Source organism: Aquarana catesbeiana, linkage group LG10, assembly GCF_042186555.1.
Source record: "Aquarana catesbeiana isolate 2022-GZ linkage group LG10, ASM4218655v1, whole genome shotgun sequence".
Classification (NCBI taxonomy): Eukaryota; Metazoa; Chordata; class Amphibia; order Anura; family Ranidae; genus Aquarana; species Aquarana catesbeiana.
The window spans coordinates 241,877,216-241,897,918 of NC_133333.1; the positions used below are offsets into that span (position 1 = coordinate 241,877,216).

The window sequence follows — 20,703 nt, forward strand, 5'->3', positions numbered from 1 at the left end:
TATATATATATATATATATATATATATATATATATATATATATATATATATATATATATATATATATATATATATATATATATATATATTTAAAAAAAAAAAAATTAGATCAATATTTGACCCCCATGTCTTTCCCTACAGAGGTGATCCGCACAAGACTGCGGGAAGAAGGCAGCAAGTACAACACCTTCTGCCAGACGGCGCGTTTGGTGGCACGGGAAGAAGGCTACGCTGCTTTTTACAGAGGACTTTTAGCTCAGCTTTTCCGGCAAATCCCCAACACTGCTATCGTCCTTTCTACGTATGAACTCCTAGTCTATCTGATGCGCGACAAACCCAAGTAAACAGGCTGTAAAAGCCGCCCTCCTTGACATTCGCACTGCGCACTGACCAAACACAGACTGGCGTACTGTAATGGCTGCCTGGCCACTCCCTTACTCGGAGGAAATCACATTTTGGACTGTTTTCCCAATCTGGGAGGTTTTAGTTATCGTTAGTAAATAATTTGTATATTTTGTTATTTTAAAAAAGGAAGTTGCAGAGTCGTGGATCCCACGGATGCTGCTAGGTAACGAAATCCCGCTATTTAATTTCCCCGGCCCTGGCCGGCATTGTATTTTTCACAAGTTGCATCTAATTTATATCTATAAAAGAACAGAGTGAAGACCTCTTTGAGTCATGTTGTTCTGATATCTGTACTGTTTATGATGGTATTGCAGTATAAAATGTTTCCACTAGGTGGCAAATGAGCACACAAGACTGCTCACCATTGGATCATTTTTCCATACATTGATAAAGTACGGTATATGATCAATGTAATGTGTGTCTTATTCAAATACCTAAGGAGTGTTGTTCCCTGTCTGCAGCACTGGAGAACACTGATGAGTTACAGGGGAAAAATGGGAAGTGTTACACATAGCAGATCAGATTTCAGCTTCATGACCTAAGCAATGTGTTTTGTCACGTAATCGTTTACATTTTTTTGGAGCTGTATTCGATATGTACAAAGGGAGATCACACACATACTTTACAAAGTATAACATTAAATAAAATCAATGGCAGAAACAGATATTACAAACTATAACAAGAATACTTAACTAAAGATGCTGTTTCCGCCATGGAGTCCTGCCTGCTTGCGCAACATGGCACACAAGTGAACAGACGCATGCACGATTGCAAGCTCTGATACGAGGCTAAGATCTTACAGGTTTTGGCTGTGGAAATATAGGACTTGAATGTAAGGAAATGGCCAATCGTAAAGAAGAAAGTGGTCAGTTAGCAATAACATTCATTTGCTATCAAGTCGGCTAAGGTAAAGGCATACTTATGTCTTTATATGGCCTCTTAACCAAGATTTGGAGGCTTAGAATCCATTAGTGAGCCACAATATTAATAAGGAAATATGTAATATGCAATTTCCCCATCAGTACGTTAGATAAAAGGCTACCTCCCACTTTTTGCACCATGTTACACAAAAATAACAAATGCACATTTTTTTTTCTGCAAAATATTTGTGCATTTTATTTATTTTTTCTAAAGTGTAGACTTGGCTTTTAAGGGATCGCTTGCACCATGTGCATCTATCTGCACTGATCAATGCAGGCCCAACACAAGGATGCTGAGAACACAATTGTGCCCTGTACACCATACAAGTGAGCTATAGTTATATTAAGTTATATTAAATGTTTTTTTGTTAAAGTGTTTTTTACCCAAAAAAAAAAAAAAAATACACATCCTGGTCCCTTAAAGCAGATTACACAGCACAGTGCTTTTGCTGTGTAATCTGCCCCCACGCTAAACTGTAAAAAAAAAAAAAAAAAACTGCCACTTCCTGTATGCCCTGTGTACACTGACCACGATAACCATGGCTACTCAGCCCTGACCACCGTGGTCAGAGTGCATTCCTCCGTCATACCCTGCTCTCTGCTCTCCTCTCTCTCCCCCTCACCCCCTCCTTCCTGCCTGTCAGCTCCCTCTCTGTGTCTGTCTCCGCTTCCCACCGCTATTAATTTAAAAAAAAAAAAAAAAAACCTACAATGATCACTGCCAGCCCCTCTATTAGGGGCTGGCATACCACACTATGTAAATTCTTTCTAAAAACAAGCATTCTAAATAGCTATTTAGAGCTGTCTTCAGGCCGGTCACGTGACTCGCGTCCGCTTTACAGCTACGATGGATGGCTTCTGCAGGAGAAGCCGAGCGGCCACGTGATCTCCCCGGCTGACATCAGAGGGAGATCACAGCCCCTTCCGCAGAAGCCACCCATCGGAGCTGTAAGGCGGCCGCGAGTCACGTGACCGGCCTGAAGATGGCTCTAAATAGCTATTTAGAACGCTCGTTTTTTTTAAATGACTTGCAAAGCGTGCTATGCCAGGCTCTAATGGAGGGTCTGGCATAGACTTAAACAAATGGCTTCACAAACACTTTAAATTCAGTTAAAATTAAAAATGTAAACATTGTGTGCATTGTAACACACTGTAGCATGCATGCACAATGCACACTAGTGTGTATTATGTGCACCATAACGTGCATCTGCTGGTGTGAACAGGCCCTAAAGCAAAAATCTGATGCTTTGCTTTGGACACTAGGGATTCTTTACTTTTCATAAGATTTTAAAGTGGCCCCATACTTGTATGTTAAAGTTGTTCTAAAGCCTAGACATTTTTTTACCTTAATGCATTCTTTGCTTTAAGGTAAAAAAATGTTTAGGCATTGATTTTGGCCCCTCGCCCCACCTTTTATACTTACCTGAACCCTCATTTGATCCAAAGCCTTGCATGTCTTTAGCTCTTCTCTCCCCTCACTTCTGGGACTCCCTGGCTTTGCTGGGGCATCGGGAGACACTGGCTCCCACCGCTGTTAATAAAAGCTAGTGACAAAGGGAACAGGGGGCATCCTGCTGTCTGTGTTAATGAGCGAGCATGCACTGGACAGAGAGTGGAGGACCTGAGAAGAGGAGGTTTGAGGCCGCTCTGTGCAATTCCGTTGCACGGAGTAGGTAACTATAGAGATTTTTTACTTAAAAAAAAAAAAAAATTCCTTTACAATCACTTTAAATTGGTAAATAAAAATAATGCCTTGCCAAGATGCAAAAAGCATGAATAGTTAGTGTTTCTGGAGAAAATGTTGTTCCAGGCTTCCTCAGATGCTGCTTGCATAACCATAAAGCCCAAATCATCAGTCCCTTAACTTCTTCTAAAGGAGAGGATGAGATGAGAACCTCCCCTTCTGCAGAGACTGCTATACTAAATGTAAGCAGGGCTGGAAGGAACTTTAAAACATTTTCTCCAGAAAAGGTTAACATTTCAAACCTTCTATTCTTGATTTACCGATTCCAGCAAGAAAGCAGGAAGTGCTGCCTGCATCATAGATAGATCCAGAAAAAACACGATACAAATGTTATAAATTGAGTTGCCGTTCAGTGAGTAAAATAAATATTTGATCCCCCAAGCTAAATATGACTTGGTACTTGGTGGAGAAACCCTTGTTGGCTTGCACAGAAGTAAGACTTTTCTTGTAGTTGGTGACCAGGTTTGCAGACATCTCCAGGAGGGATTTTGGTCCACTCTTCTTTACAAATCTTCTCTAAATCCTTAAGGATTCTTGGCTGTCGCTTGGCAACTCGAAGTTTCAGCTCCCTCCATAAATTTTCTATAGGATTAAGGTCTGGAGACTGGCTAGGCCACTCCATGACCTTAACCACTTCCGGATAGGGTTGCCACCTGTCCAGTATTCACCCGGACAGTCCAGATTTTGAATCATGTGTCCAGGTTTCAGCCCACCTGAAACCCGGACACATTATTCAGACCTTGCTGTGGCTCCCCAAGTAACCCAGATAGTCACACAGAATCTGTTGCTGTCCGGGAGCTGTGGGCAGCTGTCTGGGGCCAGGTTTAGCATCACTGAAGGGTGGGGAGATAATGTCGGTAAGACCAATTTGGTCACACCCACTGTTCACCATGGTGCGCTCTGCGCGCTACATTACTGCTCTCCTTGGAGCACCCAAATGTGTCCCAGGTCCTATAGTGTTTACTGCAAAAAAAAAGCCCTGTGCTGCAAATGTGTGTGGGTTTGGCTTGAAGAAAAGGTGGCAACCCTACTTCCAGACCGCACATATACTGCAGCAGGGCGGCCCGGCTGAGCGAACCGACGTACCTGTACGTCGGTCCGTGTATTAAATACAGAGGGTGTGCGCACGCCCGCCACCGGAGGAGGAGATGTAAACAAGGCAGTTCCCTGTTCTCACAGTGGAGAATCAGCTGTTCCTAGTGATCAGTAACAACGATCTCTCTACTCCCAGTCAGTCCGTCCCCCTGACAGTTATAAAGCACCTCCCTAGGGAACACTTAACCCTTTGATCACCACTAGTGTTAACCCCTTCCCTACCAGTGCCATTTATACAGTGATCAGTGTATTTTTATAGCACTGATCACTGTATTGGTGTCACTGGTCACCAAAAAGTGTCACTTAAGGTCAGATTTGTCGCAGTCCTGCTAAAAATCGCAGATCGCCACCATTATTAGTAAAATCCCCCCCAAAAAAGTCCCTAAATTTTTCCCCTATTTTGTAGACACTATACCTTTTGCGCAAACCAATCAATATACGCTCATTGCGTTTTTTAAATTTATTTTTACCAAAAATATGTAGTGGAATACACATTGGCCTAAACTGATTAATACATTTTTTTGTTTAATATATATATATATATATATATATATATATAATATAGCAGAAAGCAAAAAATATAATTTTTTTTTTTTTTCAAAATAAACCGCAAAGGTGATTAAATACCATCAAAAGAAAGCCCTATTTGTGGGGGGGGGGAGGACGACATCAGTTTTGTTTGAGTACAACATCGCACAACCGCGCAATTGTCAGTTAAAGCGACGCAGTGCCGTATCGCAAAATATGGCCTGGTCAATTAAAGGGGTAAATCCTTCCGGGGCTAAAGTGGTAAAAGTGCTTCTGCTTGAGCCACTCCTTTGTTGCCTTGGCAGTATGTTTTGGGTCATTGTAATGCTGGAAGACCCATCTTCAGTGTTCTGGCTGAGGGAAGAAGGTTCTCATCCAAGATTTTACAATACATGGCCCCATCCATTGACCCCTCAATGTGGCAAAGTTGGTTTGTACCTTTAGCAGAGAAACAGCCCCAAAGCATGATATTTGACTGTGGGGATGGTGTTCTTGGGGTCATTGTCAGCATTTTTTATCCTCCAAACATGGTGTGCCCGCCCCCCCCCCCGCCTCCAAGAAGGCACATGTACGGTCATGCCAATGAACATCTAAATGAATCAGAGAAGGATTGGGAGAAAGTGCTGTGGTCAGATAAAACCAAAATTGAGCACTTTGGCATTAACTCGACTTGCTGTGTTTGGAGAAAGAAAAATGCTGACTATGACCCTAAGAACACCATCCCTACAGTCAATCACAGAGGTGGAAACATTATGCTCTGGGGCTGTTTCTCTCCTGAGGGTACAGGCTGACATTTGCCGCATTGAGGGGCCAATGGACGGGGGCCATGTATTGTAAAATCTTGGATGAGAACCTTCTTCCCTCAGCCAGAACACTGAAGATGGGTCATCATGGATGGGTCTTCAAGCATGACAATGACCCAAAACATACCACCAAGGCAACACAGGAGTGGCTCAAGAAAAGCACATTCTTGTCATGGAGTGGCCTAGTCAGTCTCCAGACCTTTAATCCTATAGAAACTTTATGGAGGGAGCTGAAACTTTGAGTTGCCAAGAAACCATAAGGATTTAGAGAAGATCTGTAAAGCAGAGTGGACCAAAATCCCTCCTGAGATGTGTGAAAACCTGGTCACCAACTACAAGAAACGTCTGACCTCTGTGCTTGCCAACAAGGGTTTCTAATTTATACTTATAGCATTTGCTTTATGTGTGTTTTCTGGATTTTTGGTTGATATTATCTCTCTATCATTTAAAATACACCTATGATTTAAAATATAGACCCTTCATTTCTTTGTAAGTGGGCAAATGTACAAAATCTGCAGGGAATCAAATAATTATTTTCCCCCCTGTAGATAGAGTGATCTCCAACTGTGGGAAAGGGAGGAGCCATAGGCAAACCGTTTTTTTAAATTAATTTTTTGGGATGAAGGTCTGCTTTAGGTATAAGCCCACTTCAAAGTTGAACTAGAAAACGAATGAATACACGGGGGGGGTTAAATGACACAGGATTTGTAAATGTATCCAGCCCTGAGATTTACACAGTTCTGCCAGACAGCACTGCCAGGATGTTGACCTGAGGGTCCTCTGCCGCAGTTAAATTATATAGCTTGGTCACCTCCCTGCCCTCACCCTGTGATTGGACAGTCAAGAAATAGCAGCAAGCTAATGAGACCAACCCACTGCTCACTCTCACTCTGTCAACATGTGAATTACAGCACCCCTGATTGGCTGTTAGTGCTGCTCTTGCCTTTCCCAACCTAAGGCCTTTTGTATGGGGAGTTAGAGGCTAATACCAAAATAGATTCAAGTTCTTCCCCCAAGTCAATGCATAAGGGTGCTTTCTTCTCTGTTTTCTATACCTGCCTAGAAGTCAGCCATAAAGAAGCCCCTGTCGGGTCTCTAAACATATTAAAACCGGCAATCTCCTCCTTTAAAAATTCAATAAAAAGAATTTAAAAAAGTTATTGTCCTGCAATAGAAGTTATTAGAATTACCTCTGTGGTGGCCCATGTGTCCCATCCCCTTCTGAAGCCTTGGTGATTTTCAATGGCATTCAATGCTTCTAGGAGTGTCCGATGCCTGTGTCCCCTGTTGCCTGCTGTGCTTCATTCTTCCTGACCCTCACACTATAGGGGCTGAAGGATGAAACCAAAGTGTGTGGCAGGGGATGCAGGTATCTGCCATTTCCGGAAATGTCAAATTTCTAAGAGACCGATGGTGGCAGAAAGGGAAGGGAGGAAGCAGACATGGGCTGCCAGTGAGGTGATCATGATAACTCTTCTACTGCAAAGGAGTGTGGTTTAGATATGTGTGGAGACCTGGCAGGTTTTGAATGTTGTCTGTGCCCCATCGGCAAGATTCACCCTTGGTGACGATTGTCATGGGGACTGATGGAAGACCTAAAATGTTGTTGCTGAAACAGGAATGAAGATGAAATTGTCTAATGGGGACACATGCTCTGGTGTCAACTATGTGGGAGATCTCCTCTGACTACTTGTCTCGAGACCAGGAGAGAAGGAACATTTTCCCCAGTCATACCAAAAAAAAAAAAAATCAAAATTGACAGAGGCTTTAGTCCTTCCATACTCTATACAAAATTAAAGTTTAAAGCAGGGTAGGAAACAAATTGAATGTGATCTACTTGTTGATTGTGGCCATGTGATAGGTAGATTTTGTTCCCACCATGCTGATCCGCTGCCAGAAGTGCTCTACCCCTCTCCCTCCTATATGCAGAGTAGGGCAGGGAAGCGGCAGTGAGACTTGGCTACCTGTTCTGGCCCGCTGCTCCCATGATCCTCCTCTTGTGGTTATCCCAGACGCTTGTATATGAGATCACATATAAGTTCCTGGGATGGATGCAAGAGGTGGATTGTAGGGGACCAGTTCATCAGAACAGGTAGCCATGTCTCGCTGTCGCTTCCCTGCCCCACTCTGTATAGAGGAGGAAGATAAGAAAGTGCTTCTGATAAGGGTGGGTTATATAATGGTAGCACGGGGGGGGAGTATTCTGGTGACACACAGAGTGCTTACTAATACTATAATGATAAGGAGCACTATCATAGGGGCTCACTGACCAGTCTCATGAGGGGATGTTACTGGGGCTCCCAATTGAACATCAGTGTATGAAAAGCATTAGTAGGGAAGGGGTGGGGGCAGACTGGCAAGCAATGCATCATGAATTTCCTATTGTCACCACAAACTTATATTTTTTAAAGTAGATTTCCACCTCTCTGTGGTCGCGTAACCTTGCATTAAAGCGCCCCAGTCACCACAATATAAAAATAAAAGCATATTTTACAGCTCACTGCAAAAATGAATGAGCCGAAACACTCCACAACTAAAGCAAAATTAAAGGGGGTTATAAACCCTCTAGGTTTTTTCACCTTTATAGATTCTATGCAATAAGGTGAAAAACCGCCTGTGATGCAGCATCCCCCCCGAGCTCCCCTTTTACTTACCTAAAATCGGTCTTTCCAGCGACTGGGACGAGCACAGCAGCTCCAGACGGTGTCTCGGGTCCTGATTGGATAGAATGATAGCAGCAGGGGCCATTGGCTCCTGGTGCTGTCAATCAAATCCAATGACACGGGAGGGCGGGGCCAAGTCCTGCTGTCTGTGTCAATGGACGCAGCAGCAGGACGCGGGAGCACGCCCACATGAGTGCCCAGAGGGAGAGCGTCTCCCCAACAGGGCACTTGAGAAGAGAAGGAGAAAGGAGCGCCGCTGAGGGACCCCAAAAGAGGAGGATCGGGGCCACTCTATGCAAAACCAACTGCACAGAGGAGGCAAGTATGACATGTTTGTTTTTTTTTTGTTTTTTTTAACTGACCTTTACATATCCTTTAAAGCAGACTGCAATTTTCTTGCGGCGCAAAGGAGAAGGCCCCGTGTGCTGTAACGCATATGTGGGTTGAAGGTGCATTGTCCACAATGAATGGCACCACAGCGCACCAACGCAAATAACATGCCATTACTGCACGTGGGGATTTGTGTGTGTATACTGCATGCATTGTGGTTTGTATGGGGCCTAAAACCTGTCCTGCTGCCTGTGCCGTTGTTCTCAGTATTTCTGAGACTCCTGTTTCAGCATCGAGCACACTGCCGGGAATGATAGACGTCCCGTCACATGTGGCAAACTTAATCCTCTTACACACGATCCGATTGTTGGCCAACAGAGCGTCAGACTTTTGTCCAAGGGGCGTGTGCCTGGATTTTGTCTTCCATACAAACGGAACAACAAACACGAACGTAGTGACGTACTAGACCTACTACGTGGAATTTCAGCTCTTGAGCGCCACCCTTTGTGCACCTTCTGCTAATGTCGTGTTTGGTGAGCACTGATTCCGAGAATGTGTGTTTGTACTTTCGACTTTTGTGTGACGGACTTGTGTACACACGATACGAAAATCTGAGAAAAGATCGTTGTCCGCTGAAAATTGACTAGCCTGCTAACCAACATTTGTTGGCCTGAAAGTTGGACAACAAATGTCTGATGGAGCGTCTGATGGAGCGTACTAACGGTCGGATTTTAGGCAAACAGTCTCTCATCACACAATTCCCTGCCGAAAATCCGATCGTGTGTACGAGGCGTTAGACTCCTTCTTCTGACCCATACTGTGACTTTACTCACAGGAATGCAAAGCATAACAGCAGTGTAGACAGCCTCCCGGGTGAGTATTAAAGACGTCTTTTGCAAAAAGAATGTTCTTTCCTATCACGTGTCACCAGGAAAGAAAGTGAAAGAGAATCCAACATTAAATGAGGAAATAAAAAAGTTTTTGCTGGAGTTACACTTTAAATCTGACCTCAAGCTCTGCACAGTTGTACCGGCTCCTCTCCTGGGCTGTTGGTTACTCTGCTTTCACTGTGAGCCTATCACCAAAATGTATTAAAGCCACTGGACATGTGGGTCAGGGATGGTAGTTCATTCATTCTGCTCAGCAGAGTTTTTCTATGAAGCCTTCCTGACATTCAATGTGTGTAACAAACAGAGATTCCCATTTGCTGCATACTGTGACAATCGATCCGGCAATCGCACTGCGACATAACCCATGAGGACAACGCACAGGAGGTATAATCGCCCAGTTTGGGATCGGTGCTCCAAAATAACGATGACCTCTGCCTTGACCTGTACAATGGTATAGCTCTGCAGTTATATATATCTTTATGTGTGACAGCAATATTCCGCAGGAATGTCCCAGCACCACCGAAGCCGAGCTAGAGCTTTACTGACAGCCAATCTCTCACATGAAGAGTGGTCAATAGGAAGAATGTCCCCCTTAAAGTGGTGTTTAGAATGCCACCCTTAAAGACAGCTAAAAAGATATTTGGTGTCATGCTGCTGGCTTTGCTAAGTGGTGCTGAACCTTGAACTCTGTAGGCATCATCAAATAGGTGGTTCATCTGCCACAGCTCAAGGAACCCCTAGCAACCTCTGGAGGAACCCCCCGGGTTCAACGGAACCCTGGTTGGGAATGGCTGACTTAACTACTCCTAGCCCAGGCCAATTCTGGCATTCCTCTCCTACATGTAAAGATCATAATTTTTTTGCTAGAAAATTATTCCCAAACCACGAAACATTATGTAGCGTTTTCCCCGACCCCCAAAGGCCTAATGGTGACCTCCAGCGTCAGGGATTGCTGACATCCTTCCTTGAAGTGTGGGTTATTAGGAATGGTGGGTGTAATGCAAGTTGGAAACATGGGCGCCAGTCACTTTTTGAATGCAAGAAAAAAAATTATTATCTCTTAAACAGAACTGGTAGAGAGAGAGGGTTAGGGCCAGGACACCCTTAGGCGAATGCAATATGCGAACAGGCAGACTCAGAGGCAAAAATAATAGGCAGACAGCTATACAGGTGGGGAGGGCCTTTAAGCTGGATGCAGCAACTGTATTTGTAGAACTGCTGTCTCCTATGGCAACTGAACTTTCAACAGTCAATAGAGATCTATACACATAACTCACAGTAACCCATTACAGATCTTCTCTCACATCTCACAGTATCCCACTGTAGATCTTCACTCACTGAGCTCCCGGTCTCTAACTAGACATCAAGATCCCAGTCGTCACTGGATTCCCTGAGCTCTTCCACAGCTAACCCACTGTATACTCCTCAAGCTTCACCCCTGCTAACCCGCTGGGTCCCTGGCTTGACACTGCTGAAGCTTTCCCACTTCTGCACCATCCCCCCGCTGCTGAAAAGACTGCTCTGGTACTTCAGACTTCCATACACTGGCCTCTGATAACAGGAGTGGTTGTCCCTTGGTGGCGGATTGCTTCCCCTTTACCTCTAGCTTGGTCCTCACTTGCCCCTGGCATTAGGAGTGGTCGTCCCTTATGGCAACTGTTTCTCCCTCACCGCTGGCAACAATTCGGTTCCCCATCCGTCGGAACCTCTGCAACTTGGTTTGGGCTTCTGGCCTGAAGCCCCAACCCCGCGCTTCTTCTCTCAAACCTGGATAGGCCTCAGACAGCCTAGCAGCCCGGTGCTCCCAGGATAGGCCTTTGGCTTCTGGCCTGGCAACCCGGAGCCCTGTAATACACGTCCACCCAGACAGCCATCCAGGTGGCACAGAACCCCTATCTTCTGACTCCTCCCGAATAAATAGGCTCTCCCAGCAGGCCAAGGGGCCAAAGAAATCCCTGCCAATTGGCTGAGACAATCCATTTACTCTTAGTCTGAATTCACTATGCCCTTGTCATTCTAATGCCACCTAGTGACAGAAGAGCGAGGTGCACACATCCAGAGTTACAGAAAAGTCAGTGGATCCCCCTAACAATTAGCCAGGCTAGTTACCACCTAGCAAACTAAATTTGTTAGCAACCCTGCCTATAACCAGGGTGCTACAATTATATATACATATATATATATATATATATATATATATATATATATATATATATATATATATATATATATATATATATATATATATATATATAATGTGTATGTGTATGTGTATATGTATATATATATATATATATATATATATATATACAGTTGTGCTCATAAGTTTACATACCCTGGCAGAATTTATGATTTCTTGGCCATTTTTCAAAGAAAATTAATGATAACACAAAAACGTTTCTTTCACTCGTGGTTAGTGTTTGGCTGAAGCCATTTATTATCAATCAACTGTGTTTACTCTTTTTAAATCATAATGGCAACAGAAAATACCCAAATGACCCCGATCAAATTTTACATACCTGGTGATTTTAGCCTGATAACACACAAGTTGACACAAAGGGGTTTGAATGTCTATTAAAGGTAACCATCCTCACCTGTGATCTGTTTGCTTGTAATTAGTGTGTGTGTATAAAAGGTCAATGAGTTTCTGTACTTCTGACAGACCCTTGCATCTTTCATCCAGTGCTGCACTGATGTTTCTGGATTCTGAGTCATGGGGAAAGCAAAAGAATTGTCAAAGGATCTGCAGGAAAAGGTAGTTGAACTGTATAAAACAGGAAAGGAATATAAAATGATATCCAAGGAATTGTGAATGCCAATCAGCAGTGTTCAAACTCTAATCAAGAAGTGGAAAATGCCCTCCAGGCATATCTACCCTTAATCTATCCATTATTATACAGTGTATCCGGAAAGTATTCACAGCGCTTCACTTTGTACACATTTTGATATTTGACAGCCTTATTCCAAAATGAATTTAATGTATTATTTTTCTCAAAATTCTACAAACAATACCCCATAATTATGTGAAAGAAGTTTGTTTGAAATCTCTGCAAATTGATTAAAAATTAAAAAATCCCATGTACATAAGTATTCACAGCCTTTGTCATGACTGAAATTGAGCTCAGGTGCATCCTGTTTCCACTGATCATCCTTGAGATGTTTCTACAAATTGATGGAGTCCACCTGTTTATATAAGGTCCACAGTTACCACTGCATGTCAGAGCACAAACCAAGCCATGAAGTCCAAGGAATTGTCTGTAGACCTCTGAGACAGGATTGTATTGAGGCACAGATCTGGGGAGATAGAAAAAATTCTGCAGCATTGAAGGTCCCAATGAACACAGTGCCCTCCATCACCCGTAAATGGAAGAAGTTTGGAACCACCAGGACTCTTCCTAGAGCGGGCCGTCTGGCCAAACTGAGCAATTGGGAGAGAAGGGCATTAGTCAGGGAGGTGACCAAGAACCAGATGGTCACTCTGACAGAGCGTCTGTGTTTCTCTGTGGAGAGAGGAGAACCTTCCAGAAGAACAACCATCTCTGCAGCATTCCACCAATCAGGCCTGTATGGTAGAGTGGCCAGATGGAAGCCACTCCTCAGTAAAAAGGCACATGCCCACCTGGAGTTTGCTAAAAGACACCTGAAGAACTCTCAGACCATGAGAAACAAAATTCTCTGGTCTGATGAAACAAAGATTAAACTCTTTGGCCTGAATGGCTAATGTCATGTCTGGAGGAAACCAGGCACCACTCACCACCTGGCCAATACCATCCCTACAGTGAAACATGGTGGTGAGAGCATCATGCTGTGGGGATGTTTTTCAGCGACAGGAACTGGGAGACCAGTCAGAATTTTGGGAAAGATGAATGCAGCAATGTACAGGGGCATCTTTGATTAAAACCTGTTCCAGACCGCTCTGGACGTCAGACTGGGATAAAGGTTATCTTCCAATAGGACAACGACCCTAAGAACACAGCCAAGATAACAAAGAAGTGGCTACGGGACAACTCTGTGAATGGCCTTGAGTGACCCAGCCAGAGCTTGAACTTGAAACCGATTGAACGTCTCTGGAGAGGTCTGAAAATGGCTGTGCACCGACACTCCCCATCCAGTCTCATGGAGCTTGAGAGATCCTGCGAAGAAAAATGGAAATGCCACTGGAGAAGGGAGCAGTAATGGAGCCTCTGTAGATGATCCTCGGGCTAGCACCCCTGCAGATGGTGTAATTTCAGCAGCGTGTACTATCAGCAACGCCCGGAAAGCCGAAAGCCGGAATCGGAAGTGCACCTCAGCGTCGAATGCAAGCTCCGTAGACTGGAAGTGACGTGGTGTTACTGCTTCCTTCTACAGCGGCCTGCCAGCGGCTCATCATCCCCATCGGGACACAGCTCATCTCCCCACGGACCCCGGAACCCTATTAATTTTACATGCCTGATTACTTCATCCCTTTGTGAGTAGCCATTTGGCTGTTTGTTATATTATATTAAATGCATCCTTAAATACTGCACTTAGTCTGGCGCACCTTGTCTCTTTCTACACCCCTAAGTGAAAATGTCCAAATTGGGTCCAAAGTGTCAATATTTTGTGTGGCTGCCATTATTTTCCAGCACTGCCTTAACCCGCTTGGGCATGGAGTTCACCAGAGCTTCACAGGTTGCCACTGGAGTCCTCTTCCACTCCTTCATGACAACATCACGGAGCTGGTTGATGTTAGAGACTTTGTGCTCCTCCACCTTCCATTTGAGGATGTCCCACAGATGCTCAATAGGGTTTAGTTCTGGAGACATGTTTGGCCAGTCCATCATCTTTACCCTCAGCTTCTTTAGTAAGACAGTAGTCGTCTTGGAGGTGTGTTTGGGGTCGTTATCATGTTGGAATACTGCCCTGCGGCCCAGTCTCTGAAGGGAGGGGATCATGCTCTGCTTCAGTATGTCACAGTACATGTTGGCATTCATGGTTCCCTCAATGAACTGTAGCTCCCCAGTGCCGGCAGCACTCATGCAGCCCCAGACCATGACACTTCCACCACCATGCTTGACTGTAGGCAAGACACACTTGTCTTTGTACTCCTCACCTGGTTGCCACCACACATGCTTGACATTATCTGAACCGAAGAAGTTTATCTTGGTCTCATCAGACCACAGGACATGGTTCCAGTAATCATGTCCTTAGTCTGCTTGTCTTCAGCAAACTGTTTGCGGGCTTTCTTGTGCATCATCTTTAGAAGAGGCTTCCTTCTGGGATGAAAGCCATGGAGACCAATTTGATGCAGTGTGCGGCGTATGGTCTGAGCACTGACAGGCTGACCCCCCCACCCCTTCAACCTCTGCAGCAATGCTGGCAGCACTCATACGTCTATTTCCCAAAGACAATCTCTGGATATGACGCTGAGCACGTGCACTCAACTTCTTTGGCCGACCATGGCGAGGCCTGTTCTGAGTGGAACCTGTCCTGTTAAACTGCTGTATGGTCTTGGCTACCGTGCCGCAACTCAGTTTCAGGGTCTTGGCAATCTTCTTATAGCCTAGGCCATCTCTATGTAGAGCAACAATTCTTTTTTTCAAATCCTCAGGGAGTTCTTTACCATGAGGTGCCATGTTGAACTTCCAGTGACCAGTATGAGTGAGAGGGATAACACCAAATTGAACACACCTGCTCCCCATTCACACCTGAGACCTTGTAACACCAACAAGTTACATGACGCCGGGGAGGGAAAATGGCTAATTGGGCCCAATTTGGACATTTTCACTTAGGGATGTACTCACTTTTGTTGCCAGCGGTTTAGACATTAATGGCTGTGTGTTGAGTTATTTTGAGGGGACAGCAAATTTACACTGTTATACAAGCTGTACACTCACTACTTTACATTGTAGGAAAGTGTCATTTCTTCATTGTTGTCACATAAAAAGATATAATAAAATATTTACAAAAATTTGAGGGGTGCACTCACTTTTGTGAGATATTATATGTACAGTTTTATATTTTTTATAAATTTGCAAAGATTTTAAATAAACTCCTTTCACATTGTCATTATGGGGTATTGTTTGTCGAATTTTGAGGAAAATAATAAATTTAATCCATTTTGTAAAAGGGCTATAACATAACAAAATGTGGAAAAAGTGAAGTGCTGTGAATACTTTCTGGATGCACTGTATACAGTGCCTTGAAAAAGTATTCATACCCCTTGAAATTTTCCACATTTTGTCATGTTACAACCAAAAACGTAAATGTATTTTATTGGGATTTTATGTGATAGACCAAAACAAAGTGGTACATAATTGTGAAGTGGAAGGAAAATGATAAACGTTTTTCAAAATTTTTTACAAATAAATATCTGAAAAGTGTGGCGTGCATTTGTATTCAGCCCTCTTTACTCTGATACCCCTAACTAAAATCTAGTGGAACCAATTGCCTTCAGAAGTCACCTAATTAGTAAATAGAGCCCACCCGTGTGTAATTTAACCTCAGTATAAATACAGCTGTTCTGTGAAGCCCTCAGTGGTTTGTTAGAGAACTTTAGTGAACAAACAGCATCATGAAGGCCAAGAAATACACCAGACAGGTCAGGGATAAAGTTGTGGAGAAGTTTAAAGCAGGGTTAGATTATAAAAAAATATCCAAAGCTTTGAACATCTCTTGGAGCTCTGTTCAATCCATCATCCGAAAATGGAAAGAGTATGGCACAACTGCAAACCTACCAAGACATGGCCGTCCACCTAACCTGACAGGCCGGGCAAGGAGAACATTCATCAGAGAAGCAGCCAAGAGGTCCATGGTAACTCTGGAGGAGCTGCAGAGATCCACAGCTCCGGTGGGAGAATCTGTCCACAGGACAACTATTAGTCGTGCTCTCCACAAATCTGCCCTTTATGGAATAGTGGCAAGAAGAAAGCCATTGGTGAAAGAAAGCCATAAGAAGTCCTGTTTGCAGTTTGCGAAAAGCCGTGGGGGACACAGCAAACATGTGGAAGAAGGTGCTCTGGTCAATTGAACTTTTTGGCCTAAAGGTAAAATGCTATGTGTAGCAAAAAAATAACACTGCACATCACCCTGAACACACCATCCACACCGTGAAACATGGTGGTGGCAGCATCATGTTGTGGGGATGCTTTTCTTCAGCAGGGACAGGGAAGCTGTTCAGAGTTGATTGGAAGATGGATGGAGCCAAATACAGGGCAATCTTAGAAGAAAACTATTGGAGTCTGCAAAAGACTTGAGACTGCGGCGGAGGTTCACCTTTCAGCAGGACAACGACCCTAAACATACAGCCAGAGCTACAATGGAATGGTTTAAATTAAAGAATCCATAAGATATCCTGACCTAAATCAAATTGAGAATTTGTGGCAAGACTTGAAAATTGCTGTTCACAGACGCTCTCCATCCAATCTGACAGAGCTTGAGATATTTTGCAAAGAAGAATGGAGAAAAATGTGCCTCTCTAGATGTGCAAAGCTGGTGGAGACATCCCCAAAAAGACTTGCAGCTGTAATTGCAGTGAAAGGCGGTTCTACAAAGTATTGACTCCGGGGGCGCCATACAAATGCACGCCACACTTTTCACATTTTTTTTGTAAAAAATTTTGAAAAACGTTTATCATTATCCTTCCACTTCACAATTATGTGCCTTTTTGTGTTGGTCTATCACATAAAATCCCAATAAAATACATTTACATTTTTGGTTGTAACATGACAAAATGTGGAAAATTTCAAGGGGTATGAATACGTTTTCAAGGCACTATATGTGCTCCAACTCAGGAGACTCAAAATTTTAGAGTTAGGACTGCAGTGCAGCGGGGTGCTGTGACGTGGCCTCTGCAGCTTACGCATGTATTTGCAAATGTGTGAAAAACAAACCCTTTGTTTTTAACGTGAACTGTAATGCCGCGTACACACAAGCAGATTTTTCTGTCGGAAAAATCTTGGATGGTTTTTCCGATGGAATTCCGCTTAAGCTTGGCTTGCATACACACAGTCACACAAAAGTTTGCTGAACTTTCGACCGTCAAGAACGCGTTGATGTACAACACTACGATGAGCTGAGAAAATGAAGTTCAATGCGTCAAATTGTTTCCAAGCATGCGTAGGAATTTTGCACGTCGGAATTGGTACAGACGATTGGAATTTCCGATCGAAACTTTTTCCGACCGAAAAATTGAGAACCTGCTCTCAATCTTTTGCTGGCTGGAATTCCGCCAGCAAAATTCTGATGGAGCATACACACGGTCGCATTTTCCAACCAAAAACTCTCATTGGACTTTTGCTGGCGGAATTTACGATCGTGTGTACGGGGCATTAGGGTCAATTCGGTTTGTTGCAGGCTGGCAGGTAAGTGAGCTGGGAATTTTTGTTTGTTGTTTTCTGATGTGTGAAGCAGAGGCTACAGCTCTCAAAAAGCTCAGGAAAGCGTGGGGCAGTTGGCGCCCGGACAAAGCAGAGCTTGGACTTTCTTAGCAGCGTTTCCAGCTGTTCAGGATCTTTGCCAAGGGTAAAATCTGCACTTCAATAATCACTACTGGAGGGCCAGAATACAGCCGCACGATATGGTTTGCTGCTGCCAAACTATCAAGAGTTGGTGAAACCGCTCATTGTCATCCACAGTGCTGTTCTTCAGAGACATAGCAAGAGACCAATGTGGGGCTCCATCTACCTCGGTAACTGTGCTGCAGCGCTGGTGAGAGGTTTGTTAACCCGCTATCTACACTGTTGGCAGGAACTGAGTTTCCCCAGAAGTTGGCTAATGACCATATTTTCTACAAACGTACATAGACTCACTTTAAGTAACTAGCAGAAAGAAACACTATGGGGTTGATTAAATCAACCCATGTGTTTCTTTCTTTTTTGACTGACCTTACATTTTTCCTATCATTATATCTTTGTCCTCCTGACTATTCTACAACCAAACCAAGGACTAGTCCAGTGTTTCAGTAAAGCCTCTAACACAGATGCAGGCCTCCTAAGCATTCTTAAAAGTGCATCAATGCCAGAAGGACCACAACAATTACCAGCAGAAAAAAAACCTCAAAGACTGCCCAATTTCACTCAATTCTGCCCTCACACCACCTTCTCTTATCTGCTTTGGTCTGGGCAAGCCTGGGTGGTGTTCTTTAGGCAGCTTTGGTCCTAACATGGCCACCCCAGTGCATTTTTGGGCAATATAGTTCTTCAGATTTTTTACATATCCGACTCTTTTGCTGCCCCTTTGTTGCACACCGAGTGAGTGTTACTGTTTAAGCTGACCTGGGTGGCTTGGGAAATTGTAGACTACATTGTTTTAGCCATTGCTATATATACAGTTGATAAATATATAAATATATGCAGTGGCGGCTGGTGCTCCATTTGGAGGGGGGGGGGGGGGGTGGCAGCAAACAAATCAATCGCCACCCCCTCCCCCCGTTCATTCAGTCTGTCAGTGAAATCCCCCCCCTGCGGTCGGTCCGTCAGTCAAAATGCCCCCACCCCCGTCGCTCGGTCAGTTGGCAATACAACACACAACCCCCCCCCCCTGTCAATCAGTTTGTCCACCCACAAAGCCCCGCACTTACCCTTTCTAGGTCACAGGCAGCTTCAGCGGCTTCCCCCTGCGTCTCCTAGGTGGCTTCTCCCTGTGCCTTCTGCTCCTGGCCAATATGGACGCTTCTCCTCTCAGCCAATCAGGTCTCAGGACCCACTTCCTGATTGGCCAGGAGGAGAAGCAGGAAGACAATAGTGAATATAATTTGCTATTATCACCCAACTGGGTGGGCTCCGATACCACCCTTTTTTGAAGCCAATTAGAGCCTCAGGCTCTAATCATGTCCTTCTAAAAAAAACCCCATTGGAATCCATGTGTCCGGCTCCCTGCATGTAGATTAGAGACCGGGCGCATGGATTAGGGGGGGCGGCGACCCTGCACCCCTAATGGAGCGGCCACCACTAAATATATGTTTATATGTATTCTTATCTTGAGTGCACAATCACTTTTTTGCCATTCACTGCTGTATCCTTTTATCACACTGTTTGTCATGTAGCACCCTGGTCCTAAACAGGGCTGCTAATAAATCTAGTTCTGCTAGGTGGTAACTAGCCTGGCTAATTGGTAGTTTGATTCACTAATTTCTGTACTAAGTCTGAGTTTAATTTGTAGTCTCTTTCTTTTGTCAATAGGTGGCACTGTCGCTTTTGGCATTAGGGTGATGGATTACTGTGAATTCAGGTGATGGGTAAATAAGTTGTCTCAGCCAATCAGCAAGAGTTTCTTTGGCCTCTGTGCATGCTGGGATAGGCTATTTATTCGGGAGGAGTCAGGTGGTCAGGGTTCTTCCCGCCCGGGGATGCGGCCTGGGTCAAGGTGTGGCAAAACAGTTCCTGGTTGCTAGGTCTGAAGCCTCAGGCCTATCCAGGAGTCATATTGGCTGCTAGGTCTACGTAAAGGCCTATCCAGTAATTCAAGGTTCCGCAAAGAAGGAGCAGCAAAGGTTAAAGAGTAACTCCACTTTTGTTTAGAAAGAAGCATTCACCCCCTGGGTGATATATGTACATTACAAGGATTTAAAAAAACTTTGTTGCAGATTCCTACCTTTTGTTATTCTGAAGAAATCACTCTTTGTTCATCTGTGCCCATGTTGGAAAGTGAGTCTAATGGGAATTGTTTCATAATTATCAATCAGCTGTGGCAGCTGCATGGCACTAATGAGGAAAGCTGCCTGGCCTGCATCCCTTTAGATGTGTTCCTATTGGGAGTATCTCACCAAAAATGACATTTTTGTTCCAAGGGATGCCTGAAATCTTAGTGAAGACCTCTGTGAAAATCAGTGAGCCAATAACACAAGCAGGAAAAGCAGAGTTAGTGGTAACTCTGTTTCCAGTAGTCTTCCAGGGCAGCTCTTGAGAGGACGGAGCTCCTCCTCACACACACAGGAAACACATTGCCAGTAATTTCTTTAAAAGGCGGTCCCTCAGGTCCCTGGTTAGTCATCCAAGAGAACCGAAGGCCAGAATCTGAAAGACATAAAAACACAACACAACCCCACAAGGTTAGACATTAGGGTGGGATTGTGCTGCAAGAAGACTACTGGAAACAGAGTTACCGGTAAGAACTAACTCTGGTTTTCCCCCAGTCGTCTTCCAGGTCAGCCCTTGAGAGGATAACCAAGTACTCACAAGACTATGGTGGGACAAGGGCTTGGAGGACTTTCCTACCAAAAGCCTGGTCCTGGCTGGATATCAGATCCATCCTGTAATGCTGAACAAAGGTCGAGAATCTTGACCAAGTTGCTGCCCTGCAAATTTGCTCTGGAGTGGCTCCGGCCTTCTCTGCCCACGAGGCTGCCGAAGCCCTTGTAGAATA

The 20,703-nt window shown here is 44.2% G+C and overlaps 1 protein-coding gene across 1 annotated transcript in view; it reads left to right on the top strand.

Moving 5' to 3' along the window:
• Positions 1-814, top strand: part of SLC25A33 (solute carrier family 25 member 33) — a gene marked incomplete in the record, with an annotated part of 104,527 nt that extends 103,713 nt beyond the window's left edge. The window contains 1 exon segment of the mRNA XM_073603525.1: positions 142-814. Coding sequence (XP_073459626.1) covers positions 142-344 — 203 coding nt within the window.
• Positions 815-20,703: the final 19,889 nt, after the last annotated feature.